The sequence below is a fragment of the Hippichthys cyanospilos genome, chromosome 3 (genome assembly GCF_059441005.1).
Source record: "Hippichthys cyanospilos isolate Australia breed blue-spotted pipefish chromosome 3, RoL_Hcya_1.0, whole genome shotgun sequence".
NCBI lineage: Eukaryota > Metazoa > Chordata > Actinopteri > Syngnathiformes > Syngnathidae > Hippichthys > Hippichthys cyanospilos.
The window spans coordinates 3,759,462-3,785,635 of record NC_142371.1 but is presented as its reverse complement, the minus strand read 5'-3'; the positions used below and the strand labels follow the sequence as shown (position 1 = coordinate 3,785,635).

Below are 26,174 nucleotides of genomic sequence, written 5' to 3'. Positions count from 1 at the left end.
GTGTCTATTGCGCGTGCGCCGGTGGCGGCTCTTGCACTACCCTGCAGCTGGACGTCGCTCTCCTTCCACTCGTTCTCCTGCTTCATCTCCTCTTCCTCTTCCTCCACTTGGCACATATTCTCATTTGTTCGCGGTTGAAGCGCGTTTGTGAGAGCTCGCGCATCTGCGCCGACAGATGTCTCCGGATCCTCGCGGTGATTCCGGCTCGCCTTTTGTGCCCATTTCAAAAGCTTTGGACATCCCGTTTGCGTGACAAGGTGAGTGTTTAAACGGTGCACGGGGGAAAGCGCTCCTGAGAAATGACCGATGGTGCTACCTCCCTAATATTCGTTGTTTGTATGGCCTCTCTCGGGAGCGTGTCCAGCCACCTCCTCTTGCTTCGCTCTCGAACAACTCGTGCACCTTCCCAAGAAGTGTACGAGCTTTGCAATTTGCATCAAGCGTGCGTTTTTGAAGCCGGACAAGCCATGCGTTGAATTTAGCATTCCTACGTTAGCATAGCCATGTTAGCAAAGTGGCCCGAATGGATCACACTGCTCATTCGAGCATTAGCTTTGCGTGCGTGTCTTTTATTCGTATTTGCTTTTAACTGGATTCGCCCTCACGCTTGTACACATTGGCAGCCCTTTATTTTTTTACTGCTTTGCGAAGTTGCCCTTTTAAGGATGTTTGAGTGGCGTGTTGCATTACGTTAAGTCAACACGGGCTCAGGTAAAAAACGAAAACACAAATAAAAACAAATTTGTGTGTCCTATGAAATCCAGGCACACAAAAGAAGTTTTAAACGGTTCATTTCGGTGCATGATAAGATGAATACAATTACTTAAAGACCGAATGATGACAACTTCACAATTCCTGCCTTTCACATGAATTGGATGCAGTACAAAATTATTTTCATAAAGCTGTGAACATTTCCTTTTTATAGTGATCCTGCTTTAATGTTTAAGACCACAATCAAACGAATGCAAATGTCAGAACCTCAGGAAACATACGTCATGATTTTATTTTATTTTTTTGTAACTAAAAATAATGTTCGATTATACCTGCACTTGTATGAAAAAAGTGCCTTCCTCGTTAAATCATGAACTGGTCACACATTTTAGGAAGAGGGTAAATGCTTTTCACTCAACAAAGCTTTATTGACTCCAGACATATCTCTTAAAATTGGCCAATATTAAAATAAAGTACATTCGTCAGTCCAGAAAGCCTTACAAGTTTTTTACAAATCTTTCGGACTCCAGCAAAACATTGTGAGAGCCAATATTTGCAAAACGTGAAAGAACGAAACTCGACATGTCAAACTTACATGATTTATCAACAACCAATCAATTATCAAATTAACAACCATTTATTAGTGAATTTATTGTTTCCCAACATTTTTATCACCACAGACCGGTCATCATTTGACAATAGTATTGCGGCTCAGGAGGGAGGGGTGGGTTCCTTCAAAATAGTATACAGATACAACACAAAATGGATATATCGTGCACATAAAATTTGAACACACAAGTACCACCAATTTAATGGAGGCCCTGGGCCCAACTAGGAGTGAGTGTGTTTCTTATACAGTCTTCAGTTGAGTCCATTGTTTTGTTTTTGTTTCGGTCATTGCAGAAAATCCTGCTTCACACAGACAGGATGGTGGAAATCTCGAACATTTAAGCCCACCATCATTCGCAATCTCCAGCTGTTGATTATCATCTTGCCCGCCATGCTAGCCATGCTTCACCAGGTTTGGCTAGAAGGTAGCGCTCAAACTCCTTGCCGCGATAAATCAATGTTTCAAGTAGAGCTCCTAGTATTGCCTGAGGTTTCTTCAGAGTCTCTCCTGACAGCTTCTCCTGCCTTTTCACTGGGCCTTTTTTCCTTCCCAAAGAAATTTTCCAATGGCGCCTGTTTCTTATTCATTTTGCTGATCTGTAGGTGAATTTTGGCTCAAACGAATGGAAGCGAGTCCGGTCAGTTTTCAAAACAAAAGGTTTTGCATGACAAAATATCTTTCAGACTCAGATAATACATAAAACAAAAGTAATCCTTTTCAGTTGATCCACTGACCAATAATGGGCTGCAGACCGGTGGTTCCAGACCCCTGGGTGGAGCTATTGTTTAAATTAAAATTGTCCAGATCTTCTGGTTTCAGCCTCCCAATATTTATTCTCTGAATTCTGTAGTTCTTCAGGAAACTGATTACTTTTGTTTGTGTGTTTGTTTAATCAAGATAAAGTCATTTGTAAACATACACTTTTCCATTGGAAAGCAGTGACAAAAAGCAAACAAAGGACAAAAGGAGCATCCCCAAAAAGTTCAGTCACCACTTTGTGCGCCACTGTGTGATGAAAATGGTCAAACTTTAAGAATAATGTTTAAGAACAATGTTTCTCAACATTTAATTGCAAATAATTAAGGCAGTTCATCATTTACAGTCCATATTATCGTCACATGATTTAGAGAATGTTGAGAACTTTCAGCGTGAAAGCGGCAAGACTGAAAATCGACAATAAATGCCTGTGATCTTTGATCCCTCAGGCGGCAATGGATTAATAGACATCACAGTGTAAAGAAGGCTGAGGAACAGTTAGCACAGGTTGTTGTGAGAATTATTTATGACCATGCACAGTGAAAGCCGTACATCACCAACATCCAGAAACGCGACCTGGACTCATTTGTAATGGACAGATGCTAAGTGGGAAAAGTGTGCTATAGTCCAATGAGTCCACATTTCAAATTGTTCTTGGAAATCATGGCCAAGGAGGAAAGATGAAAAGCTTCAAAGAGTAGCACAGTTGTCCACGTGTATTGAGAACAATACAATGGCACTTTGTATTCCTTTGTTATTGTTTCGCAAAGCAGACTGAGGTTTTTACACGTCAATAGATTGAAACAGAAACTATTTTTAATCAAATTGTTTAATTGAAAATTGAATCAGAGACCAAAAAACCATCATGGAATTGTGAATCAGATTCCCACACCTAATGATTCGCATTCGTAGTTGTAAAGCTATGATTAGAGTACAACTTTGCATCAACAAAACACCTTAATATTTCCAATTATTAGATCTTGTAAATCCTGCTAGCTCCTATTGTTTACAGGTTTTGAAAGCGAGCTTAATTGTGAACTCAATGTTTTGCAAAAGTGTCCGGTTTATAGAACATGTTGACAGTAAGTACCAACTTCTTAATTATGGCATTTAAAGGGGTAATTCACTTATTTTAGTCTTTTTTTTAACCAGTAAAAAGTTAATTTTTCATCTAGTTAAAACCTTTATTTCAAGCCATTTTAGACACTCCTTTGAAAATGTTTGGAAAAAAATAAGTACCTAGGATTGAATGTTTGTACTCTTTAAAACATAAAATTACGTATTGGTGATTGAATTAGTTCATTTGATGATTACGTTATATTTTGTGTACAATTAATACTTTTAAAAACATGTTTTTTTACCTTCGACTGAAAATGACATCATATGTGCTGATGGCTTGGGTAACAATCAATCAATCATGGTTCATTTTATGAACTTCACATGACCAGCAGATGAGCAGCGATTGGTCTTGAGCACAGATGATATCACTTTCAGGATACAGCAAGTAGAAACATTTGTTTTAATGGTGTTTATTGTAGATGATTTCAATAGTCAAGTCATATAATTCGCAAAATCCTTATTGATACATTTTTAACTTTATATGGCCAAATATGCCAAAATATATGGATTAAACTTTTGATCAAGTTATGAATGAATGAAACTTTATTTGGCCGAGATAATGCAGCCAGACATGGTTAAACGCTTGCAGTCCTGATATAATGCATGTGGAGCAGGGGTGTCAAAACGTTTGACCTGGTCCACGCAGAGGTATAATTCTGCCTGCAAGATGATTTTGTGAAGCATTAATACAAAATAAAATGGCACAAGCCCATTAGTTTGCTGTCCGTAATCCATAGACAAAATGTTTTACTTTTACAATCAATGTCTAGATGAACACCGCAATTTACAGGGCCCCCGAGTCTTGTCACCTTGGCCGTTACCAGACATTTGGCTTTCGTCCGTATTTGATTTTAAACAGTCAGTCTTATTTTAAAATTTGCTTTATTTACAATTCAGCAGTTAGCACACAGCGCCTCCATGTTTGACACGCGATCTCTACTACTACTTTATGCATTTTCATCATCTGTCACGTATGTCGTTGTGTGGGTGCCACTCAAATGTCCAAAATGAGACACTCATTGAATTTTCTTTGCACGTCACTGTGCTCCTTGAAAAGAAATTGTACAACCACATATTTTTGTCTGCATTTTCCTACTACCGGATATGGTTCATTGTATTTATTTATTTTTGTATTTATTTATATATGTGTATATGTTTGTGGTTATATGATTTTCAACTATATATTTATAGTTGCTTGCCACTATTTTAATAGGTTGTAGTAATAGTTTTATAGTGTAATAGTTTATCATTTGTAATTGGGACCAGGCTGGCGCCCATGACAAAAATCCAAATAATAAGTGTTCTTAAGTTATATACCGTGGTTTTACCAGTCCGACCCACGTGATAATGGATCTTTCTCCATATAGTGGTGTCAAGTAAAGTTGACACCACTGATGAAGAGGTTATAGCGGATGCTATTCCAAATCAAATCAAGTTTATTTGTATCTCCCTGAATCACAAGGTATCAAAGTGCTTCACAGGTCAAAATAAGTCATATAGAGATATCTTTTCATTATAAATACACAACAGCATCCCAAAATCCAAAAATAAAATAAAAATAACATTCAGAAAATAACAATCCAGTAAAATTGTAAAACTTCCCAATTCAAACATTATTCATCCATAAAACTTTCAATATGTAGCCGTGGTACAGCACATTATAAAATATCCGTGAATTTAAAAGAAATGAAAAACCAAAACAAAGCATACCATATACTTCAGTATTGTCACACTATTAAGTGCCGTGCTTCCACACTTCAAGCTCATACAATTGCCAGGTTAAATCCCTTTGTCTTGTCAACATTGAAACTTGTTATACACCGCATTTAAAGGGACATTGTGTAAAATTTAGACCGTTTTTCATTGAAAAGAAATGAATTAAATGCTTATAAATTCAGAAAAAATATAGATGTGTTCTAAACAACCAACAGTATGTTTTAAATATAATCTTAGGTCCAGTTATCATTAAATTATATTGCATGGGGGGTGGCGCTCCTCCGGAGGCAGCCATGTCTGTTATAGCTACAGACAATGGTACAGTAAATGCAGCACCTCCTGCTGCCCGTAATGAAAACCGGTCAAAATCCTACACATTGTCCCTTTAAACGTATGGTAATAGCAAAAGTTGTGTGCACCATTCAATGGCGTGTTTTTGTGTGTTATTTACAGGAAACAACAGTCTATGATGCTTGGGCTACAGGGCAGCGGGCCACCGGCCTCCAAAATCTATCGTTGCGTGGCATGTTCGGAAACGTTCGGAAGACTGGCCGCCTTGCTTGTCCATCAGGCGACGCATGCCAACATGATCCCCAAGGTCATTTCCCCTCCTTCCAGCCATCCTGGCACGAGCCCCAAGCCCGACATGAGCCCGCAGGCCGCTCTGACAGCAAACCTAAAGCCATCCAATCCACAAGCGTTGTCTGACAGCGCCTCGCCATCATTTTTTATCTGTGATTGCGGAGAGGAATTTCACGACTTCTGTCTCATGCTTGAACATAAGCAATCACACAGTACTCAGTCACCTCCTCTCCAAAAGACAGACAGTAATGCGATCTCAAGTGGAACTGGGTCTACTGACGGTTCTAATCGGATTGTAGATGAAAGGCCGAGTGTCGCATTGGCAGATTCAGTCCAAAGTTGCGCCTCTATTTCAACATCGCCCGTTAAAAGGGAGCCAGAAGCCAGTGAAAGGCTGGAAGACAGCGAAGTTGTTCCATCAACTCCTCTTGAACCATCTGGAGCGCCTCAAGAAAGTAAAGATGTGAATGGTAATGATCGGTCATCTCCAAATGCCGAGCCAATATCAGAACCTGTAAAGGATTCCCATTCTGTTCATAGCAGCGACAATGAGGAACGAGCGTTGAAAAACAATAAATTAATGAAAATCCTAGCAACGGCTTACATGAAGCGCTCGGCGTCTCCATCTCCAAACGTCAGTACTGATATGATCACCCCTAAACAAGAAGCCATCCCAGTTGATATTACCCCGGTCAAAGAAGCTGAAGAGCCGGTGATCAATGATCTCTCTGTAGCAAAGTTAAGAAGACTGCTCGCAAAGACTGGCGCGAGGACGAAGGCTCCCACCATCAGCCGAATTATCGACTCCAGCAGGAAGAAGATAGTTTCCCTGACCAAAATGCTCTCACCCGTCGTGGTTCTCGAAACTCGTCAGAAACTCAGAGATTCTAGCAATAACGCTCTAGGAAACTATCAATGCGCCCGCTGTCGTCGAACTTTTCCAAACTCCGACAGACTAACTGAGCATCACTTCTTGCACAAGAAGGAGAGAATTAAGTGTTGCCGTCGCTGTAAGCAACTCATCATTGGGAAGCTGCCTTTCACCGACAATCACGTCTGCCTCCCGTTGGTAAAAAAGCCCACAATTGTGCCAAGATCAATGCCGCTAGTCCCCAAAATGGTACCATTCCATAGCTTTAACAATGCGAAAAAATCTTTCTACTGTCCTGTGTGCAAGCACAACTACGCCCGCAGGTACAACCTCAAGAAGCACAAGTGCCAAGGCCCAAAAGCAGCCCTGGCTCAGGCGCACCCCTTCACTGACAGATTGCAAGCGTTAAGATCGAGTAATAAAGCCTCGACGTACAGGGATGGTCATGGCGAGCATTTGACCAGCAGCGTTGGTGTCAGCACCGAAGCCCCCCGGGTCAAAGTGGAGGTGACCTCCACTACTGAGCAGTCCGAGACGACAGACCTTTCCTGGTGCGGCTTTCCCAAAAGCTTCCCGCCGTTTTTGTCCAAGTCTTCCACGATGGACCAGAATAAGAACGCCACCGGAGGTGTGATGGACAATAGTGTGGACGCGCTTTCGGCGCAGAACGAGAGCAACAACGAAGGCCAGTGGACAATGCCCCTCGATGATGAAACGGAACTTTTTACTTCCTCTCAGAACGCCGCTAAGGAGGATGAGGTCGATCCCGAGTCGCAGGAGATTGCCAACCTGAGCTATTTTGTCAAAGACGGCATAAAACGCTACCCCTGTCCCAGGTGTCAGAAAACCTACAGTCGGCCATCTACCCTCGCCCGCCATTTACGGCTGTGCGGGTCCAGGCCTCGGGCGCCCGCCCCCGTATCGCACGGTGATGATCGTGGCGGCGTTTCCCAAAACAGCGGCGCGAAACAAACGTTTCCTTGCGTCGTCTGCGGCCGAAGCTTCAGCCGCAAAGATAATATGATGGTTCACAGGCGAAGATGTCAGTTGCAGCGGATGGCATCTCGAGAGCCGTCGCAACCCAATTTGCATAGCGGCCCAAAAGGCACCTCGGATGACGACGCAAACAACTGGAGCATGATGTCACTACCCTCTGTGCTACCCAGGAGGGTGACATGCGAGTGTGGGGTTGGATTTACATCGCCAAGGCTCCTCCTGGAGCATCTACAAAAGCACGCGCAGGAATCCTACACGTGTCCGACATGCGGAGAGACTGTTAACTCCTGGGCGGACTATGAGGTTCACCTGCAGATCCACATGCATCCCCATCACCAGCTGCTGAAGGGACTCCAAACTCAACGATCGCAGCCCCTGCTACTTCGGATCCAACAGCAGCCGCCTCAACAGCAAGCGCAGCAGCACCAGCAGCCGCCGCCTCCGCCTGCGCATCAGCCTTTGCAGAAGGGAGCCGTTCTCGAGCGCTCCGGCGCCGATAAAAAGCGGCCCGTATGCTCACGGTGTGGAAATACCTTTGCAACTCGGTGCTCCCTTCAAAGACATTTATCTTGGGGCCGTTGCAAAGGCGCACGACCTCAAAACACACCCAAATCGTATCGCTGTTCCCGCTGCAGTTCAGAATTCCCCAACATGGTCAGCCTTCTGTTTCACCAAAGGAGCGGTGCCTGCAAACCCGTCGTCAAGCCTGTGCGCTGCCCGGTTTGTCTCCGTTGGTTCGGGACCGTGGACAGTTTGCAGAAGCACCTCCTGACTCACAAGCAGGCCGAATCCCATCGTTGCGATATCTGTCAGTGTTCATACCCAACTCTGAAATCTCTGAAAACCCATCTAAGGAGACTTCATAATATTGTGTCCGCAGAAATACTGCCTTAAACACATGCTTTATTTTCCATCTAATTTTGTCAGTGAACTCGATGTGGTGACGCAAAATGCCACATTTGATTTGTACCTGCTTTTAATGACGTAAACAAAGTAACACAAGAGAAGAACACTTTAGTTTTGTAGCAGTTTGCTGCAGTGGAATCAAGTGTAGTTTGTCAAGTCCCGTATTTCAATTTTAAGGTTGTGTTATTGTAACAATTGCACTTCAAATTTCATCCGATAGTTGTACTGTAGATTGTTCTGATGTTATTAAATATACCGATTCATTAACATGCATTTATTACTGTTTTTTTCGTGCTGAACCAAACTGTTGTCTTGTTTTGTTGGAGAATTATTTAAAGGGGGAAAATATTTCTTTACAATAATGTTATATGCAGCCCCACTCATCTAAAACAGTGTTGTGGTTAATATTTCGTTTGTGGAATATGAAATCAATATGAACCCCCCCCCCCCCCCCCCCCCCCCCCCCACCCACACACACACACACACACACACACACTGAGTGTCCATTTTACTAGAAAAATTACATCTTTTTTACTCTGTGCTCAGGTAATGGCTCAGCTTGACCACATGACATGACCAAAGTCAGAAAACAAGTGAGTTGTGATTGGCTGGTAACTGAACCCCAAGTAGCTGTGATGTCATTTTCATTTGATAGCAAGTTGCGAAATTGCCACACCCTGAAATGAGAAAGGCTGGATTGTGCTGCTTAATTAATAGTTTACAAATGCAAAATTTAAAAAAAAGCACTGTCTTTGATTTGCTAGGGATGCATTGAGCATATTATTGTAAATAATGTCTGTGCTTGACTTCCGCTTTCATTGTTCACCTGTAAAAAAGAAACGGCGAAGAAAACATACGTGTAGGCTTCTGAATGACCTGTGAGGGTAAGCAGGATATAGATAATGGAGAAAATTATCCAAGAGAAAAAAAATTGAGAGCTTAGTTACCATCTTTTATTGAGTGGTCCCAGTGTAAAAAATTAATAAACAGAATTTACAAAATTATACAGCACTGTTATCCATCCGTACAATGCGAAAACGTCCCAACAAATGTACACAATATTAAATGAAAATGAGAAATTATTAACGTTACACCCATTAAAACAGGAACATTGACTGCAAGATATGTTATGTACAGTAAACTTTGCCAGACTCCTTAAAACCTTATCATCTAATATATTGAAAACATACCTATAGAATTTTGGTGTGGAGTTTTTTTACTTTAAGAAAAACTTCACTCATGTCCCGTAATATGCTTAGGGGGAAAACATGCTTAATGCAAGTGAAATATGTAGTTTTATACAAAAAGTGCCTGGAAATAAAGGTCATTTCCTGAATGGAAGACATTTATGTCCTAAATCATATTTGAAATATGACATGCACTTCCTGACTAAATTTACTTGTCCCGAGACCAAATCTAAGAAAAAACTTTGATAATTTCTTGAAAATAGTTTAAAAACACTAAAGTCTGAAATACTCCCTCAAATGACATTTTTATTTTGTCCCACCTTGTAATGACCAATTTGAATCTCAAAACAGTTCAAACGGAATTCATTTTTTAAAAAATATTGTTTCATTGCTGTCTCTTTGCAACTGTGGGAACATTTGTTTTAATGAACATACCATGTCAAATAATTATTATTCATAGAACGCATGTAATGCAATGCATGCAACCATGTTACCATAACCTTTTTAGCATGGTAGAAAGAAGACGAAAACTGATTCACATGATATGCTGGATTTGCCATCATCAGTTTTTCAAAACAATGGATAGACCAATGTTTTTTTTATAAAATAGTGAGTCTTACTTGAATGTATCGCTGTAACTCATGCAACCATTATGCATATAATTAATTTAAATCAATGATTTTTTTTTTTACATAAGTAAATGTGTTCTCGTTGGTAAGCAGTTACAGCAAGCTAAACTCACTCATCCCTGTTAATGTTAACGTAATTTTTTTAATTAAATCTTGTAATAAAAAAGTACCTTTCATCTGTAAGATGAACTGATCAAGCTGATGAGTTAATTACCTATTGTTGATGAATATGTAGCAGAAAATCTGATCAAGTCAACTTTTCAATAATTTTTCAGATGAAATGTCCTCCAATCTGGAATCAATGACCCATAGCTAGAGAGAGAAAGAGAGACAGACAGAGAGCAAGAGCCTCACAGTTAAATAGACCCGAGAATCCATTACCCATTCTAAAAACATGCATGGCGGGTGAATTGGACATACTAAATTGTCCTTAGGTGTGGTTGCTTGCGTGAATGGTTGTTCGTCTCTCTATGCCCTGCAATTGGCTGGCAACCAGTTCAGTGTGTCCCCCTCCTACTGCCCAAAGTCAGCTGGGATAGGCACCAGCAAGCCTGTGACCCTTGTGAGGATAAGAGGCTCGAAAAAAATGGATGGATGGATGAATGTATACACGTGTGTGTGTATTTCGCGTATCAGTCAAAAATTTGAGAAAATCTGTGATGTTCTTAAAAGCAGTGATGACGTTGAGGCGGTACCGCGTTGCCATCGCTAGAGGCCAGTATGACGCTTTTAATACCGGAAGTGCAGCTAGCAAATGGCGCCATCCGCAGAAGAAAACGGTAGCTTTACTTTTTTTTTTTTTTTTTTTTTCTTCCGGGGGGGTAATGGTGTGGTCGGATGCCACTCACTTAATGCCTGAACGCACTACACATAGCTTTCCTGCCCATAGACGGCATCGTTTCTGGAAACTCCTGTCAGAGACGAGTATTGAAGTAGAATTCTTCTACGCCGCGGCAGCTTTTGACATAACGGCCAAGGTAAGTAGACATTGTCATCAGTTAGCCAGTAAAGGCTATGTTTAGCACGTTAGCATTAGCAGGCTCACGTTCCATCTAAATCGTGTCCGCAGACGAAAAAATATCACAACATAACTAATTTGCTCAAAGGAAATCAAATCCTCCTACGACGCTACTTTTGATATAAGGGCAAAGGTAAGTTGACGATGTCATCAGTTGGCTCTGGCGATGCTTAGCACGTTAGCATTTGCATGATCCATGGTTCCATCAAAATTTCGTCCGCGGCTGACAAACTGTCACAACGTTTTGCATTTGTTTTTTGTTATTTTATTATTACAATACTTCTTCAAATGAAATAGAATGCATTTACGTCGCTGTGCCATGTTGTTGATAGATCATCTCCAAGGCTGCTAATGTAGTAATAGCTTTTTCTGCACTCTTTTGCCATAATGAACATTACACATCAAACCAAGAGCCTTGCAACCCTGAATGATTTAAAAAAAATACTGCTGTACATCCCATGTTTTTAAACAGGTGCCCCGTTGAAAGTGCATACATCACCTCCAAAGCTGACGATGGAGCAACTTTCCCAAGAAAGCAGCTTGGATGGTGACATGAACACCGGAGGCATTTGCTTCAGCTGCGAACAGATCTTTTCCACTCAGCAATCATTGGAGGAACATGTGTGCCCTTTTTCCAGTCACATCTGCTCCTGCGGAACTGAGTTTGCCATGTACAGCGAAATGCTGAACCACAATGTTACACATGAACCGGGACAGCAGGTGCTACATCACGGGACGATAAACAAGCGCCGGTTTGAAAAACATATCGCAGAAGAGGAGCAGTTAAAACGCTTCAAGTTGGGTGGAGCCGTCTTGAAAGCTGACGGGGCTGGGTCAGCGAGGCAGGCGTCCCAGTCCCCTTTGGCATCGACGAAAACGTCTAAGCCGACGTCTCGCGTGCCTAGCGTGTCTTCGTCCAAGCTGTCATCCGTTCATGCTGGCCAAGATGGAATAAACATGAAGAGTATGTTTTCTACTGTTGGCGCCCCAACAGTGGATCTTTGGACAATTTACCAGCCCGTGGTGGTGGTACAAACCATCCGTAAGTGGAACCCTTGGAAACCGTACACTTGCGGTAAATGTGGTGAGGGTTTCATCACTAAGCGCATGCTCATTTCACACCATAGTAGTCACATAGCCGATAAAATATGCGGCTGCATTGGATGTGGGCTGCTCCTGTCCAGCAGGAAGTTAGTGCCTCGCTTCCACTCGTGTAACTCCCCCAGCACCACGGCCAAACTCAAACTCATTACAGCCAGGCCGCTGAGTTATAAGAATCCCGTCCTGGAAATAGACCTGACTCAGAGCCCGAGCAAGCATTCCAATGCTGGGAACAAAGACAGTCGGATGCTTCAAGTCACCTCGGCCCTGCAGGTGAAAAATCAAAATGTGCGAACCTATGGCAAAGTTGCTCAGGGAGTTGGCGCAGCGCCTACCCAGCAGTTCAAACATCAAAATTCCTTGCAGAACGCCTCCCCAAAAAGCAGTTGGAAGTATTCGCCCTCGCCCGCAACGAAAAGCGTGATCCTTAGCCAGCCCGTGGAGACGTCCCCCAGGGGAGCCGACTTCACGTGCAGAGTGTGCCACGTTGTCTTTGAGAGCACTCAGATGCTGCAGAGGCACAAGTGTCCCAAAGCAGACGAGTTCATGGCCAAACACGGCCGCATCGGCAACATGATCAAGCCCCGGCGGGATGTCGTCGTGTCCAAGACCACTGTGACCCGCGTCAACGGTGACAGGAGTCACGCGGTCACGGCTGATGTCAAGAAACAACAAGGCCCCGCCGACAACGGGAAAAACGCTGAAAACGTTGATACGGGAGATGACATGGAAGATGATTGTTACATCGTGGAACCCGGACAGGAAAAAACATCTGAAATGATTTACCAGGTCACCTCATCTGTCCCCATTAAAACTTGACCAGTTTGCACGTAGCGCATCGGTGTACGTTCATTCCAAAGGAGTAAAATGTTTCCACATCTTCTGTCCTTTTAAAATACATATATGTGTGTATCAGTTTAGATTTGATAGAAATATGTATTTGAATCTGGCTGCGTCCTTTTTTTTTCTTTTTTTTTTGGGGGGGGGGGGCACGGGACATAACATCAAAATGCGCCAGGTTTACAAAAGTGTATTTGGATATTGGCGTTAAATTTTCAAGTTAACTCGGCGAGGCAACAAGGCACTGTATTAAAGTTTTCTTGAGCTTTTTCTAAACACGGTTTAGTCTGATCAGAATGTGTTAGACTTTATGGAGTCACTTAAATGGCAATTTTACCCTCTTTGACTCATCTTAAGTGAACATTATGTATTATTAAACTTTATTTTTAAATTCTCACTGAAAGTTTGTTTTTCTTAGATGCGGTTATTACTGCTGCGTTTTGTTAATTTGGTATGCGCTAATTTTTACTACCTGTAATCACACAAGTACGTGTGTGTGTGTGTGTTGGGGGTGGGATTTTGATGAGCATAAATGTGCTGTACCTGGCAAAAGTTTGAAAACCTTCAAATTCAAATGGTCTCAAAGCACAATATATTAGGAGTCGAGTCATGAAGTATGCACATCCTAAACCTAACTCAAGCACCAAGATGTGCGAAGCTGTTAACTTGGTTAAAGGTGTCTAGATCAAAATTATAATACATAATAATATGTTTAATAATTCTTTATAATGTTGTGACTTTAAAATATTAATGGCCTATTCATTTTTTTTAAACAATGACTTAATGAACTAAAGGACCTTTCCAACCTTTGCTGGTACCCCGTATATGGGAGGAAGTCATTTTGAGAGTGAATAAATACAAATGAAATTGCAATTTTGCACAGCTTGCGCGCCATGCACTTTGTCCTCGCCCGTAAGACATTTGTCGAGTCGAACGAGTGAGGATGAAGTGTACTCGTGTGGCCGTTAAGATGGAGGCCAGTGATTTTAAATAAACGCTCAATCTCTTTTCCACCTAAACTTTTGTTCACCTCCCATCCAAAACCACCCCTGGTTTTCTCGCATTTGTCCAGGAGAGGTCGTCGTTGGGTAACAGCGGTAAACTTGCATTATTTATTTTTTCTTTCGGGGAAAATTACATTTTTCTCTGTTGTATATTTTGTGGTGCGGATCAATTGGAGATACAATTGTCACACGTGCAGCAAGGCGAGGAAAAGACTTAGTTTAGGGTTTCGTAAACGTTCTAATTTTACGACTTCAAGCTTCGCCATGAACACAAGCTAGCGATAACCAACACAGTCACGCCATTTTATATTCTTACTGAAATTTGGGAAACCTTATCATTCACAACTCACTTTTGACTACAATTAAAATGATGTCTTTAAGTTGTCTTCGTAGATTAGTCAGAAGTGAAACCTCCCACCCTGCCGTCTTACGAAAGGAAATACGCTCGCAGGTGCATTTGAGTTGGTTTTCAAAGTCAAAGCGGCACAATATTCGGTTGAAGTGGCTTGTTTCATTCCCTCTTTTCCGTTTACGCTACGACATATACTGCAGGTCATTTCCAAAATTCCAACCGCACGTGAAGTGGCCGCTTCGTGCGCAAGACGTGACCGATAGTGTTGCCACATCGACGTGGCTGTATTATTGCTCAAATGTGCTAAAAGATGAGAAACTTTGATTGTCATCCGAAAGAATGTGGTTTTAGGTATATCAAACCGCCAGGGAGCCACAACGCTGCTGAGTTGCTTTTAGCTTTGTGCTAACCAGCGCTAGCTAGCTGAGCAAGCCGTCAGTGCATGGCCAACAAGGGACCAGTGTTGGCTCGCCCACTCAGGCAAGCACTTTGACTATTTTTCTAATAAAATGTACCCTCACCAAACAATATTGACAGCAAAGTCTTTGAGAGCATCATTTGGCCTGGGCAGTGTGCGATTGCTATTCACTCGTACGTGAATGTTGTTGGTAATGAGCTAGCAACCTGGCCTACAATGAGCGAACGCCTTTGCTCCCTTTTTTTTAAGATGGAAGCAAAAAAAATGAAGTTTTTGATGCAAGGAAGGCTGTCCTGATATTTTACTTAATATTTTAAAGATGATGATGCATGATGGATGCATTGCCGTTGCTAATATAGCACATTTGTCATAACTTAACGTAGTGCAGTTAACTATTTGAGGAATTAATTATTTTTGTAATTCCGAACTGAGAATTTTAATTTTGCACGAAAATGACAAGATTGCAAAAAAAAAAAAAAAAAAAATCCACTTACGATTTGTAAAATTGCATTTAATATATATTCATTTCATAATTATAGCAATAAGCTTTAGTTTTTATTGCACACCCACTATATATTATCTAACCAATATTTTGAGTGGAAATTAATTTTCAGTTATGTTTTTTTAAACAATCAAAACATTGTTTTAATGCCAAATATATTATATCATATGTGCATTTTTTTCCTTTGATATTAGACATTTTTTTTTATTCAATCACCAGTCCCCAGGCTGAGGTCGACAAACTTTTCCAAAGTAAAGTTGTCCAAAATTTCAAACTGAAATGCTCGCTCTGATGCATCGCCAGTGTCACCAAATGTTTAATTAATTATCATCCATTAGGGAAGAAGTGTTGGACGGCGATGCTTAAAAATGCCAAATATTGTTGCAATAATCAGACTAGCCAATCGGTCTATCCCGTTATCTGACTCAAGACTTGACCGGCTAAAGGATGATTGTGATTTGTAATTGAGGCACGTTGCTTTAAGCAAAATTAAAAGTCAAATATTGACCTTGCAATTAGATGTTCTAGAGTCCCACACTAATCTAAACACATTATTCTGATTAGAGTTGTATTTGTGGAATAAAAATAAAAATGTATAGATCTTTATTCTAAAAGATTAAATAAACTTTAGTGTTTTCCACACAAACACACAACAAGGATTTGGAAACAAAATGTTTTAAGTCATAGGCGTCGAACCCCAGTCCTTGAGGACCGGTCTTCTGCATGTTTTACAGCTTTCTCTCCTCAACACAGCTGTTTCAAATGATTAGCTCATTACTTAACTCTGCGGGAGATTTAAAATGATCCTAATCATTTGAATCAGGTGTGTTTGAGAGAGAAGATTAGAAAACATGCAGGACACCAGTCCTAGAGGACTGGAGTTCAAACACCTATGGTTTAAATCATTTAACATTTGAGATCGTCATCCCCTGTTGTTTTCCGAGCAGCGCAGGGATGAAAAAATCACTCATTTTAAAAGAGACTGAAATATTTTCATAATTCCGCTGTACCTTACGTACTTACCTGCCTTATCGATAAAATGTCAATATTAGTTATTGTATACATTTTTGTTACACCTTTCTAATCCTTGTTTATTCTACAGAGTCCTGAAATGGGGAGTAAAATTTCCTTCAGTAGAAGGAGGAATGACCAGTATACAGTCTCTGATTTAACTGCTGTGACATCACATCCTTGCAGTTCCTTTGATTCACCAACAGACTGCAAAGAGGTAACTAAATTGACGGACAACTTACACATCCGTCTTTCCATCTATTTGTACATCATTCTATTTTTGCTTGCCACCGACGCTGGATTAAGGCTACCTTTACCAGTGATTTGGGGGAAAAGCTGGACTGCATTCTGGACTTGTTATTAGTAAGTGACAGGGCACCCACGATGAGCTTATTGAGTGGGAAATGATCCCACACGTTTATATGAAAGTCAGCAATGAAAAGTAAATTCTGTATGTTCCAAAGGGAAGTTGTTATTGATGACTATGCATGTTGTTCTCGTTTAATGTTAATAGGGCTATTTACATTTTATTACTGACCCTCTTTGTTTTTTTTTAATTGCATGCCTTTATTCATTGCTTGGGTCTGATGAAATACTAATATGACAACAAAGTAACGATGTGTCATTGTCTTTTACAGGCACCTAGAGATTCAGAATGTAGTGAGGAAAACCATGATTCTGAATGGGGGGAGGACACGAAAGTGACAAACCTATGTCAGCCTTTCTCTGCATCTCCCATATCAGAGACTCTAAAATCTGAAGAACCTGTCGATACCACCTGGCAACCTACTGCTGCCTCACAGTTAGGGATGGATGCAAAGGCTGAAATGGCACCAGCAAATGAGTGCCACTTGACAACAAACAGTCACGGACTAACTGTGAAGCGGCAAAGGAAAAGTGGGCGTACTAGAAAACTCAAAGCCTCCAAGCTCAAGGACAAAATATATCCAACTTCTGACCAATTTGAACAAGAAGAAATTGGTACTGAAACCCAAGTGCCAACTTTCAGTGAAAGTGACAATGCTGAGTCGGCACCTAACCATGTCAAAAATTCCTTATTTGAGTTACCTCATAATGAGACCTCTGGAGCTTGTACTGACCGTGATCAGAAAAGGGAGGACGTACTTTTGGTGCCGAAGAAAAAAAGAGTAAGGAGAAGGGAAATGGAATTTCTTCACAATTTCGCCGGTGAGGCTCTTTTGATTAATGAACTTACCAGTTCCACACGAAAACTGAGAAGTCAGGAAGAACGACCGGTCTCAGGACACGAGGAAAGCGGTCACTCTGAGGTAATGGCTGCCCCTGAAGAAATTGCAGTCTCTCCTACACCCAAAGGTAGTGCAAATAATCATTCTGTCTCGCAAGTTGATCACCAAATCCCTGCTAAGGTTCTCAAGATTGACGGTTGTCAAGAAGCCGCGTCTGTGGAAAACAGTGACGTAGGCTCTCGCCATCTAGAAGAGATGGACAAACTGCAGAGTTTGGATGGACAGCACCCGGAAACAATTCCAGACAAAAACTCTGCACAACTGTCCTTGAGGCCTATGGAATGTGACAGGGACAAGCAAGTGGAAAGGCATGGTGAACATCTACAAGTGAATGTTTGTGAAAAAAGAAGCGACACGTCCCCTGGGTCTGTGGTAGAAGAAACAATCGAGCACGGGCACCGTGACCGGCTGCAGACTCTTTCAAGTGACCACAAAGGTTGTCTGGCGAAACAGTCTGTACAACTCGAGCAACCAGAAGGAAGTAAAGGTGTCTTGCCTCAGAATTCTGAGCAAGTAGCTCAACAAACCTTTCGAAACCATTCGTGTTGTAATAGTTCACCCAAAATGCAGCTCGGTGATGATGAACGCCTGAGTGAGTCAGGGTGTCAGAGCAATTGCGACAAATCAAACAACGCTGTCTCTCCTCAGGCGACAAAGCCAAGTGACGATGATACCGCAGAGTCTCCTGAAGAACCCGTTGAGACCCCTTCTGCTGTCAAAGTTGAAAACACAGAGGCAACGTTGGATCTTTTAGAACCCTCATCAAAGTCAAAAATTCCTAATGATTTTCAACAGAATGACAGATTGGCCAGCAGTTCTGAATGTCAGTACATCAAACAAACCGTTTTAAGACGAAGAAAAGGCCGCAAGAGGAGAAGGAGAATAACAGTTTTGGTGCCTCATGAAAGAAAAAGTGAAACTGGGGACCAAAGAGACTGCGACGAAGTAACTCCTGAAGTTGCCCAAAACGTCATTTACATCCAAAATGGGTCTAAAACCCTGCTGAAATGTGGTATCTGCAGCCGAACATATAAATTTATGTCTCAGTACATTATACATCAACGCATTCACACAGGAGAGCGACCCTTTAAATGCAAGGAATGCAAAAGGGGCTTCAGCAAGAACTCAAACTTAAATCTCCATCTTAAGATATGCAAAAGAGTTTTCAGCCAGACATCAGACTTAAATCTCCATCTTGACGCACACGTGAAGAATGCCTCAGCCGTTGACAGTCTATCTTGCAAAATTCAAGTCCCGGAAGACAAATATTTTGACCACATGACGATGCCCGCTAATGGGCCAGACCAAGAAGTTTTCAGTTTAAGTGAAGACGATAGTCCCGTGGAGAGACTTCAGGGATCTTTGCCCCCCGATCACCCCGTCGAAACACTTCAGAGAGATTTGACCCCTGAAAAGAGTGAAAGCAAAGTGTGCCAGTACTGTGGGAAGTCCTTCAGATACCAGTCCGCTCTCATAAGACACGAACGCGTCCACACAGGGGAGAAGCCTTTCAAATGCGATATCTGCGGCAAAGCCTTTGGCCAGTCTTATTTTCTCCGCGTGCACGAGCTGACACACTGGTCAGTGAAGCGTTATAATTGTACAGGCTGTAAAAAGTCCTTCAGTCATTATAGCAATGCAAAAAATCATACGTGCAGACCCCCGGGAAGCAGCTTTCAAATGGAGCCCGTCAAATCGGTAGCAAAGCCTTCACTGACGTACACGTGCCACATCTGCAAGAACGTTTTAGACAACCTGCAAGAGTTCAACAAGCACATGAGGGATCACATTGGTACAAAGCTATATCGCTGTTTGTACTGCGACAAACTGTTTGGTGTGCTCTCTGAGTTTAATGCCCATCGTAGTTTGTGCCAGAGTGAAAAAAACGGCTCCTGTGTCGGGGTCAAGGAGGAAGACAGAATGACAATAGTAGAGTACACGGTGACGGCGCATAAAATGTCATCTGAACTGAAATTAAACGGCCATCGCAGAGACGGCAAGTGTCAACCGCACAAAAGACCGTCATCGAAAGTAAACCGCAACAAGTCGAACTCGATGAAGCCGACGGTCCCGCAGACTCCTCTTCTTTCGCATTTCGTGTCAAAACTGAACAAACTGGACAACCGGTCGGATCCCAGGAGTTACCTTTGCCCCAGTTGCGGTCGTCTGTTCAGGCACATCGGCAGACTCCGAGCCCACATGCTCACTCACGCTCCACATCAGAGTTACACCTGCTCCTGTTGCGGCAAGACTCTTCAAAACTGGACCAAACTGTGGCGTCATCAAAGAGTACACCGGCAACGTCGAGGCCGCTTCTCATGCGCCATATGCGGGAAAGGATTCCGTTTTGTTGAATCGTACAAAAAGCATATGAGCGAGCACCCGGGCTTCCGTTGGATCCAGTCAAAGCCCAAGACCGTCTTCCTGCCTTATAATTGCGATCACTGCAAAAGTCGTTTTAAGACTCTCGATTTGTTATTCAGTCACCAGGTTTGCCATTTCTCAGCACAGGTCACACGCCTGGCCCCCGTTATGGATCGGTCCTTAAATGATCATTCTACACAGTCTACTAGCATGTTAAATCCTACTTCAACTCCCCAATCAGTAACATTGTGTTACGAATCGGGAAACGGCAGCCCAAGACCCACCGCTCTTCCGGGTAACCAAAACTTGAATCCCAAGGACTCCTCTACTCCGACTATGACTTCACCTCACCAAAAGCAGGATTTGGGGTTGGTTAGGATTGCCCAAAGTTCCGGAAAGACAGCTGTTCACAAGAAATCGCCGAGTAGCCCCCGAAAAGATAGAAATGTGTTGGACAAGCAAAAAGCGCCTTTGAGAACTACTAACAGATATTCATCCTCAAATAAAGGGTCTTCACAAGACCTTGCCTGTGCTATGTGCGGTAATGAATATACGGCTCTTTCAGACCTTTATCATCATTATTTGCAACATGCGCGAGATGAAGTATAATCCAGTGTGCCGCAATGTGCATATCCACACCACGTTGTATTCTAGAACGAGAAATCATTTTTGCAGTACAGTACATACATGTACAACCCCGATTCAAGTGAAACTAGGGCATTGTGTAATATGTAAATAAAAACAACAACAAAAAAGAATTGCAAAATTTCTTCGACCTACCGGGCGTGTTTCATTGTACACAACATAAAGACAAGATATTTCATGCTTAAACTGATAAACTCTTTTGTTTTTTGCAACTATTCTCTTGTTTTGCATTTGATTCCTGCAACAGGTTCCAATGAATTTTTAGACCGGGGCATGTTCTCCAAAACCTCGATGCACCTTTCAGCATTGCTGGTGCCATTACTAAACATGTGTAAGCCGCTTGTACAATGGGGAATAACACACCCTCGTATTATCACAGATTCTGGCTTTTGAACATTGCGCTGGCAACGATTTGTATGGTCTTTGCATAATAAAATATAGTTATTATTTTTCACATTAAATATCTTGCCCCTTGTAGACCATTCAGTTGAATATATGTTGAAGATAATTTGCAAGTCATTGTACTCTGCTTTTGTTTTCATTTTTCACCAATGACCCAACTTTATTGGAATTGGGGTTGTATATACTGTATTTTGACTTATGGTGTTCCAAGATAATGCACCCTTGAAACGAAACATTTTTCATAGTAATTGTCAAATTTTTCCATTAAAAATCACTAACGTTTGTCAGCTCATGCTGAATTGTGTATTTTTTTGAACATGCATTTTTTTATTGATCTTTCAAGCTCTGAAAACCCTTAATTTCGTTGATGACCAGCAGCAGGTGTTTGGTCCAACAAATACTGTTAAAAATGTAAATCTTCTCGGGTATACAGACTATCTTGGTACAATGATGGAAAATATTAGAGTCCTCGTTTTTGACTGACTACAGTCAGCAAACAGCTCTGAGACTGAATTTTGACTAATGTGACTCCTTGACTATTTCTCACCTTTACTCTGTTGTATTTCGGTAATGCTCTCGTTTGTCATCAATAAATGTTGTTTTTACATACTGCCACTGACTATTTTTTGGTAGATTTGATGAACATTTTGAACATACCTACATAAAGGTGCAGGTTTACGGTTTCAGTATTCATGGAGATGTCTCCTTGTTGCTAAAGCATCTTTTGTAATAGTTGACTAGAAAGGCTAATGAGCATGTCAACTAGTTTCAGTGACTTTAAAAGGAAAGTTAAGACAAAAAATTGTCACAATATGTTCTAGGTGTCCCCACTATTTTAAACAGCCATCTAATTATTTTTGCATTGTTAAATTTGAATTAAGCAGCAAAATCCACCTTGTTTCATGGCTCAGCTTGTATAGTTCACTTGACCAATTCTTAGAAAACGAGCGAGCCATAATGTGTTGTTGCCTGGGCAACCGTTGTGTCATTTTAATTTGACAGCAAGTGGCAAAAAATTTCGGATAAAAAAAATGGTTGGATTTCGCTGTTGTCAGGTCAAATCCTCAGAAATCACATTTTGGCGACTTTTACTCATATTTATACCACTTGGTGTAATTATGTGGGTGAATTTTTTTTCAATGTTTTCAGTTATTGACCAATATAAAAATTTGAAAATGGCTCTGCCCCTTTACAATGCAATGCTAATGTTGGAACAAAGATGCCATTTTTGGGGTCTTGAAAACGGATGGTTTTGGAGATACAACAATTCCATTCAACAACGGAATATTTGCTATTTTTTTCATATTCCACAAGGCAAATAAGGCCGCATAGAAAATATTGTTTCATTGACTTTCAAATATGTTTCATGTCAAATAATTCTGGAGTATCGCTTTTTCCTTTACACTTTATTTTCTTGAAACAGGTTACTGTACATGAAATGATTTATGGAATGACCGTTCCAACAAGAAACATCTTTAGTAGTTGGCCATGGTGGTGCGAATCCAAGAGTTGTAGTTGCAGACCTTGGCGTAGACACCAGGCTTGTTCCTCTGAGCGCAGCCGTAACCCCAGGACACGACACCCTGAAGGTAACCGTTACACACCACAGGGCCACCGGAGTCTCCCTGCATAGGTACAACACACAACATATAAACATGAAAAGGCTCGATATGTTCAATTGAAAATTCCATGTTTCTTTTCCCGTACCTGGCAGGAGTCTTTGCCTCCCTCAAGGAATCCAGCACAGAACATGTTGGAGGTGATCTGTCCAGGGTAGGAGTTCCTGCAGCTGCTGTCGCTCAGGATGGGGGCATCCAGGCACCTCAGGCGATCAGGGTAGTTGTCTGAAGACAAGGAGAGGACACCTGAGGCTTAATATATGGACAAGTGGTTGAGCAACGTAGGTTTTTACTGACTTCCGGAGCCGCTCATGTTGCCCCATCCGGAGACCAGACAGCGAGTGCCTGCGCCGGCGCAGCTGGAGGGTATGGCCACGGTGCGCACGTAGCTGTTGAGGGTGGCGGGCTTGCTCAGCTTGATCAGCATGATGTCGTTGTCCAGGTTGCGACTGCTGTATCTGGGGTGTTTGATGACTCTAGCGGAGTTGATGAACTGCTCCGTGCCCTCATTGACGGCGATGTTGTGCTCACCAAGACGCACCTGGATGCGGCTGCACAGAATAACGCGGCGTTCGTTCACTGCCACGGACGACTATAGATGTCAAAGATTCCTTGTGACTGGGATGGCCGTGAAGGGACATGCAGAAGTACGATGTCAGCTATGTTCACGTACGACTTGTAGCAGTGAGCAGCAGACACCACCCAGGTGCTGGAGATCAGGGAACCTCCGCAGAAGTGGTAGCCAGCGTTCAGAGAGACCTGGTAGGGGACAGAGTTCTTTCTGCACTCGTATCCTCCAACGATCTTGTCGTCCTCATCGTCGATGGGAGCGGCATCTGTTAAAAAAATTATGTTTCGTACGGGTGACCCTTTTACAAATGAATCAGTGATATAATATTGATATCCAAGGTGGAAACTTACAAGCCACTGCGAACAGAGCCAGAAGAATGAAAGCCTTCATCGTGAGTCCTGGTTGAGCCTCAGTGTCTTTTCAGCTCCAGGGGCTTTTAAAGCATAGTGCCAGGCTTCTATCTCACACGTGCTTCATTTTTCCATTCCCTTATCATCTCGACGTGTGTGAACGCACACCTGGCAAGCAACAGCCAAATTATTGATAATGTGAGCATCGGTCGAACTATAATGCCAGCATACGGAACGTAACTTTACCGAATGAGAAGCTGCACTTCATTAACTTTAGAAAAATTATTTCTTTATGAGTGAAACTAATATTCTTTAAGTGAAATGTAAGATAAAAACAACATGTTTGGCTGTACAGTAAGATGCATCTTGAAGATCTTATCTGGTGTGAGTTTTTCATCTGTACCAGCAATTATTTCATAATCAGTTTGATATTAATTTAAGGTAAAAATAAGTTTGATATAGTGTGAATACAAACTGTTTTGGGACATTAGTATACACTATAAAACATAGTAGTCTATTTAATGATGTTCACTTGTGAGTTCTCTTGAGTCTTATTACAGTATCTCTAACTAGTTTTGGATATTTAACTTGACTGATCTGATTCTCAAAAGTAAAACTTGCAGTATTTAATAATTTTGACTGTTTGAATTATTGCAGTCAAGAAATAAACAAAAGATTGCGTAATTCATTGAGCTAAAAAAAATCTCTTTTTGATCTCATCTAAATAAAACCTTTGCAAAACACTCGACCAGTTTTTTTTTTTTTTTTTTTTTTAAGATACATTGCGGTAATGTGGCAGATCAAAAGATTGATTCACAACAAAAAAGTGGCTTCAGTCTTTTTTTTTTTTTTAGAGATGCAGTGCAGTCGTAACCATTTTACCTTCTGCCATATTTGAGACAAACCTCAAGTGCTGGCTAAAATCTTTAGATTTGAAAATGACATCTAATCAGCATACAGAAAGCAAAGTCTGATTAAAAAATAAAAATTATTATTTAAAAAATGCATTAATTTTGACTAATTGATTGATCGCAGTTAATCTGTTAAACTGCCCATGTTGACTTCACCTGGCATTGTCAGTTAGTTGTAAAAAATATTTTAAAAAAAGGCAGAAGCAGTAGTTTGTGAGAAAAATAGGGCATCTTTTTTTGTCCTTCCTACTCCGCAACATGAGGTACTCTTCAAAGTATTTTGGAGTCATCATCTGAACATGAAATTGGACCAGTTCTTGGCACTAATCCATGTTTTCAGAAATAAACTGGTTTAGAACTTTACAGGTTACATTTCTTGGTCTTGGAAGTCGAATTTTTACTTCACTGCTCCAACAGTCAAAACTGCCATATACAGTAGCTCTTTAAAACAAAATAGCTGTCAAAAGTTTATTTCCCATTTGTTTGGGATTGTATCATAGATTCTCAATTATATTTGAACTATGTAACTTTTTAGTCCTGCTCAAGCAAAACATTAGCAGATTTAGACAGCGTGCATATTATTTAATCGTTTGTTTATTTGTTTGTTTTTCCAAAATTCTCACCCTTGAATTTTGGTATTAAATTCAGGTGAAACCTTATGCTGAGGCTTTATAACTTTGTGTTTAAAATCAATGTTTTATGCCTTAAAAGAAATGTTGTGGAAATATGGAGTTATAGTTTTGTAATTGTTCAGACAGAACAGTGGAACCTGGTTAGCGCCTTTGCCTCAGTACCGGGGGCACGGGTTTGATTCCTAGCTCTGGCTTTCCTGTGTGGCGTTAGCACGTTCTCCCTGTGCTTGTGTAGGTTTTCTCCAGGTTCTGCGGTTTCCTCTCACATTCCAGAAGCATGCATGCAAGCTATATCGGACACTCAAAATTGCCATTAGACGTGTTTGTATGGTAGTTAGTCCTTTATGTGCCTCGGAATTGGCTGGCAACCAGTGCAGGCTGTGCCTAGCCTACTGCCCGAAGTCAGCTGGAATACGTTCCAGCATGCCTACGGTCCTTGAGGATAAGCTGTTACGATGGATGGTATCTTTATAACAAGACTATCCAAGGTGAAACGCATTTCGAGTGAAATCCTCAAACTATACTCAACTCTGGTAATGCGATTTACACAAGGTGTTTTACTTGGAGGCCAGCAGTTTTGTAATGTATTGAGGTTTTTTGAATCCTTTTTTAATCTTTCAATTATATATTTTTCCATAAGCCTACAATTTGCTCATTTAATCAAACAACTTTGCTCCTAATATTTTCTTTATTTTCTTCATAAGTTACCTCCTACTTTTTAATGCTTGAATATTTATTATCATGTGTAATTTTTAATGAACACAAACATTTTCTTTACATTTCATGCGCTCATCTTTTTTCTCTTCGTGTAACCTGATGGATGGGCTCTGAAAGCCTTGACAAATGATTGTGTTCTCATTCATTACCTCTGACAACTATAGACGTCAAAGGTCCATTTGAACTGAGTTAACATATTGACTTGGTGTCTATCGCTGCCAATGAGTATTAGTTAGTAATTAGTTAATAATGCATTCAGCAATAGATTACTTCATGTGTACATCCTCGGTATGGGATATGCCTGAAAATGTTACTTTACCATCCTGTTTCCTGCCGCAAAAGCTGGTTTCACCTTTTTTTGTGTGC

The 26,174-nt window shown here is 41.4% G+C and overlaps 4 protein-coding genes across 5 annotated transcripts; 3 read left to right on the top strand and 1 right to left on the bottom strand.

The window, feature by feature from the left end:
* Positions 1–33: 33 nt before the first annotated feature.
* On the top strand, positions 34–8,540 carry LOC148425498 (uncharacterized). 2 transcript variants are annotated; one of them, XM_088409428.1, is made up of 3 exons: positions 34–257; positions 1,615–1,745; positions 5,366–8,540. In XM_088409428.1, exon 3 carries the CDS (start codon positions 5,379–5,381, stop codon positions 8,253–8,255), a length of 2,877 nt encoding a protein of 958 aa, XP_088265554.1. In that variant the 5' UTR covers positions 34–257; positions 1,615–1,745; positions 5,366–5,378; the 3' UTR covers positions 8,256–8,540. The 2 variants fall into 2 exon arrangements, with proteins under 2 accessions (XP_088265554.1, XP_088265553.1); XM_088409427.1 differs by lacking the exon at positions 1,615–1,745.
* Positions 8,541–10,890: 2,350 nt separating this feature from the next.
* LOC148425497 (uncharacterized) lies at positions 10,891–13,155 on the top strand. The gene is made up of 2 exons (XM_088410929.1): positions 10,891–11,060; positions 11,574–13,155. The coding sequence occupies exon 2, from the start codon at positions 11,615–11,617 to the stop codon at positions 13,019–13,021; it is 1,407 nt and encodes a 468-aa protein (XP_088267055.1). The 5' UTR covers positions 10,891–11,060; positions 11,574–11,614; the 3' UTR covers positions 13,022–13,155.
* A 1,453-nt stretch (positions 13,156–14,608) lies between these two features.
* On the top strand, positions 14,609–21,620 carry LOC148425496 (uncharacterized). Its single transcript, XM_088412127.1, has 3 exons — positions 14,609–14,878; positions 16,421–16,546; positions 16,968–21,620. Exons 2-3 carry the CDS (start codon positions 16,430–16,432, stop codon positions 20,568–20,570), a joined length of 3,720 nt encoding a protein of 1,239 aa, XP_088268253.1. The 5' UTR covers positions 14,609–14,878; positions 16,421–16,429; the 3' UTR covers positions 20,571–21,620.
* Positions 21,621–22,395: 775 nt separating this feature from the next.
* LOC148425495 (trypsin-3) lies at positions 22,396–23,653 on the bottom strand. Its single transcript, XM_088409896.1, has 5 exons — positions 23,549–23,653; positions 23,301–23,463; positions 22,925–23,178; positions 22,716–22,852; positions 22,396–22,633 (listed from the first exon to the last, which is right to left on the bottom strand). The coding sequence occupies exons 1-5, from the start codon at positions 23,586–23,588 to the stop codon at positions 22,484–22,486; spliced, it is 744 nt and encodes a 247-aa protein (XP_088266022.1). The 5' UTR covers positions 23,589–23,653; the 3' UTR covers positions 22,396–22,483.
* Between the last annotated feature and the right edge of the window lie 2,521 nt (positions 23,654–26,174).

What these genes read in the sequence shown, in the direction of transcription:
- LOC148425498 (XM_088409427.1), top strand. Translation starts at nt 5,379, where the DNA reads ATGATGCTTGGGCTACAGGGCAGCGGGCCACCGGCCTCCAAAATCTAT.
- LOC148425497 (XM_088410929.1), top strand. Translation starts at nt 11,615, where the DNA reads ATGGAGCAACTTTCCCAAGAAAGCAGCTTGGATGGTGACATGAACACC.
- LOC148425496 (XM_088412127.1), top strand. Translation starts at nt 16,430, where the DNA reads ATGGGGAGTAAAATTTCCTTCAGTAGAAGGAGGAATGACCAGTATACA. An exon ending in CACCAACAGACTGCAAAGAG is followed by an intron (nt 16,547 to 16,967) that starts GTAACTAAATTG and finishes TGTCTTTTACAG; the next exon opens with GCACCTAGAGATTCAGAATG.
- LOC148425495 (XM_088409896.1), bottom strand. Translation starts at nt 23,588, where the DNA reads ATGAAGGCTTTCATTCTTCTGGCTCTGTTCGCAGTGGCTT. An exon ending in CAACATGAGCGGCTCCGGAA is followed by an intron (nt 22,853 to 22,924) that starts GTCAGTAAAAAC and finishes CCTTGTCTTCAG; the next exon opens with ACAACTACCCTGATCGCCTG. An exon ending in GAGGCAAAGACTCCTGCCAG is followed by an intron (nt 22,634 to 22,715) that starts GTACGGGAAAAG and finishes GTACCTATGCAG; the next exon opens with GGAGACTCCGGTGGCCCTGT.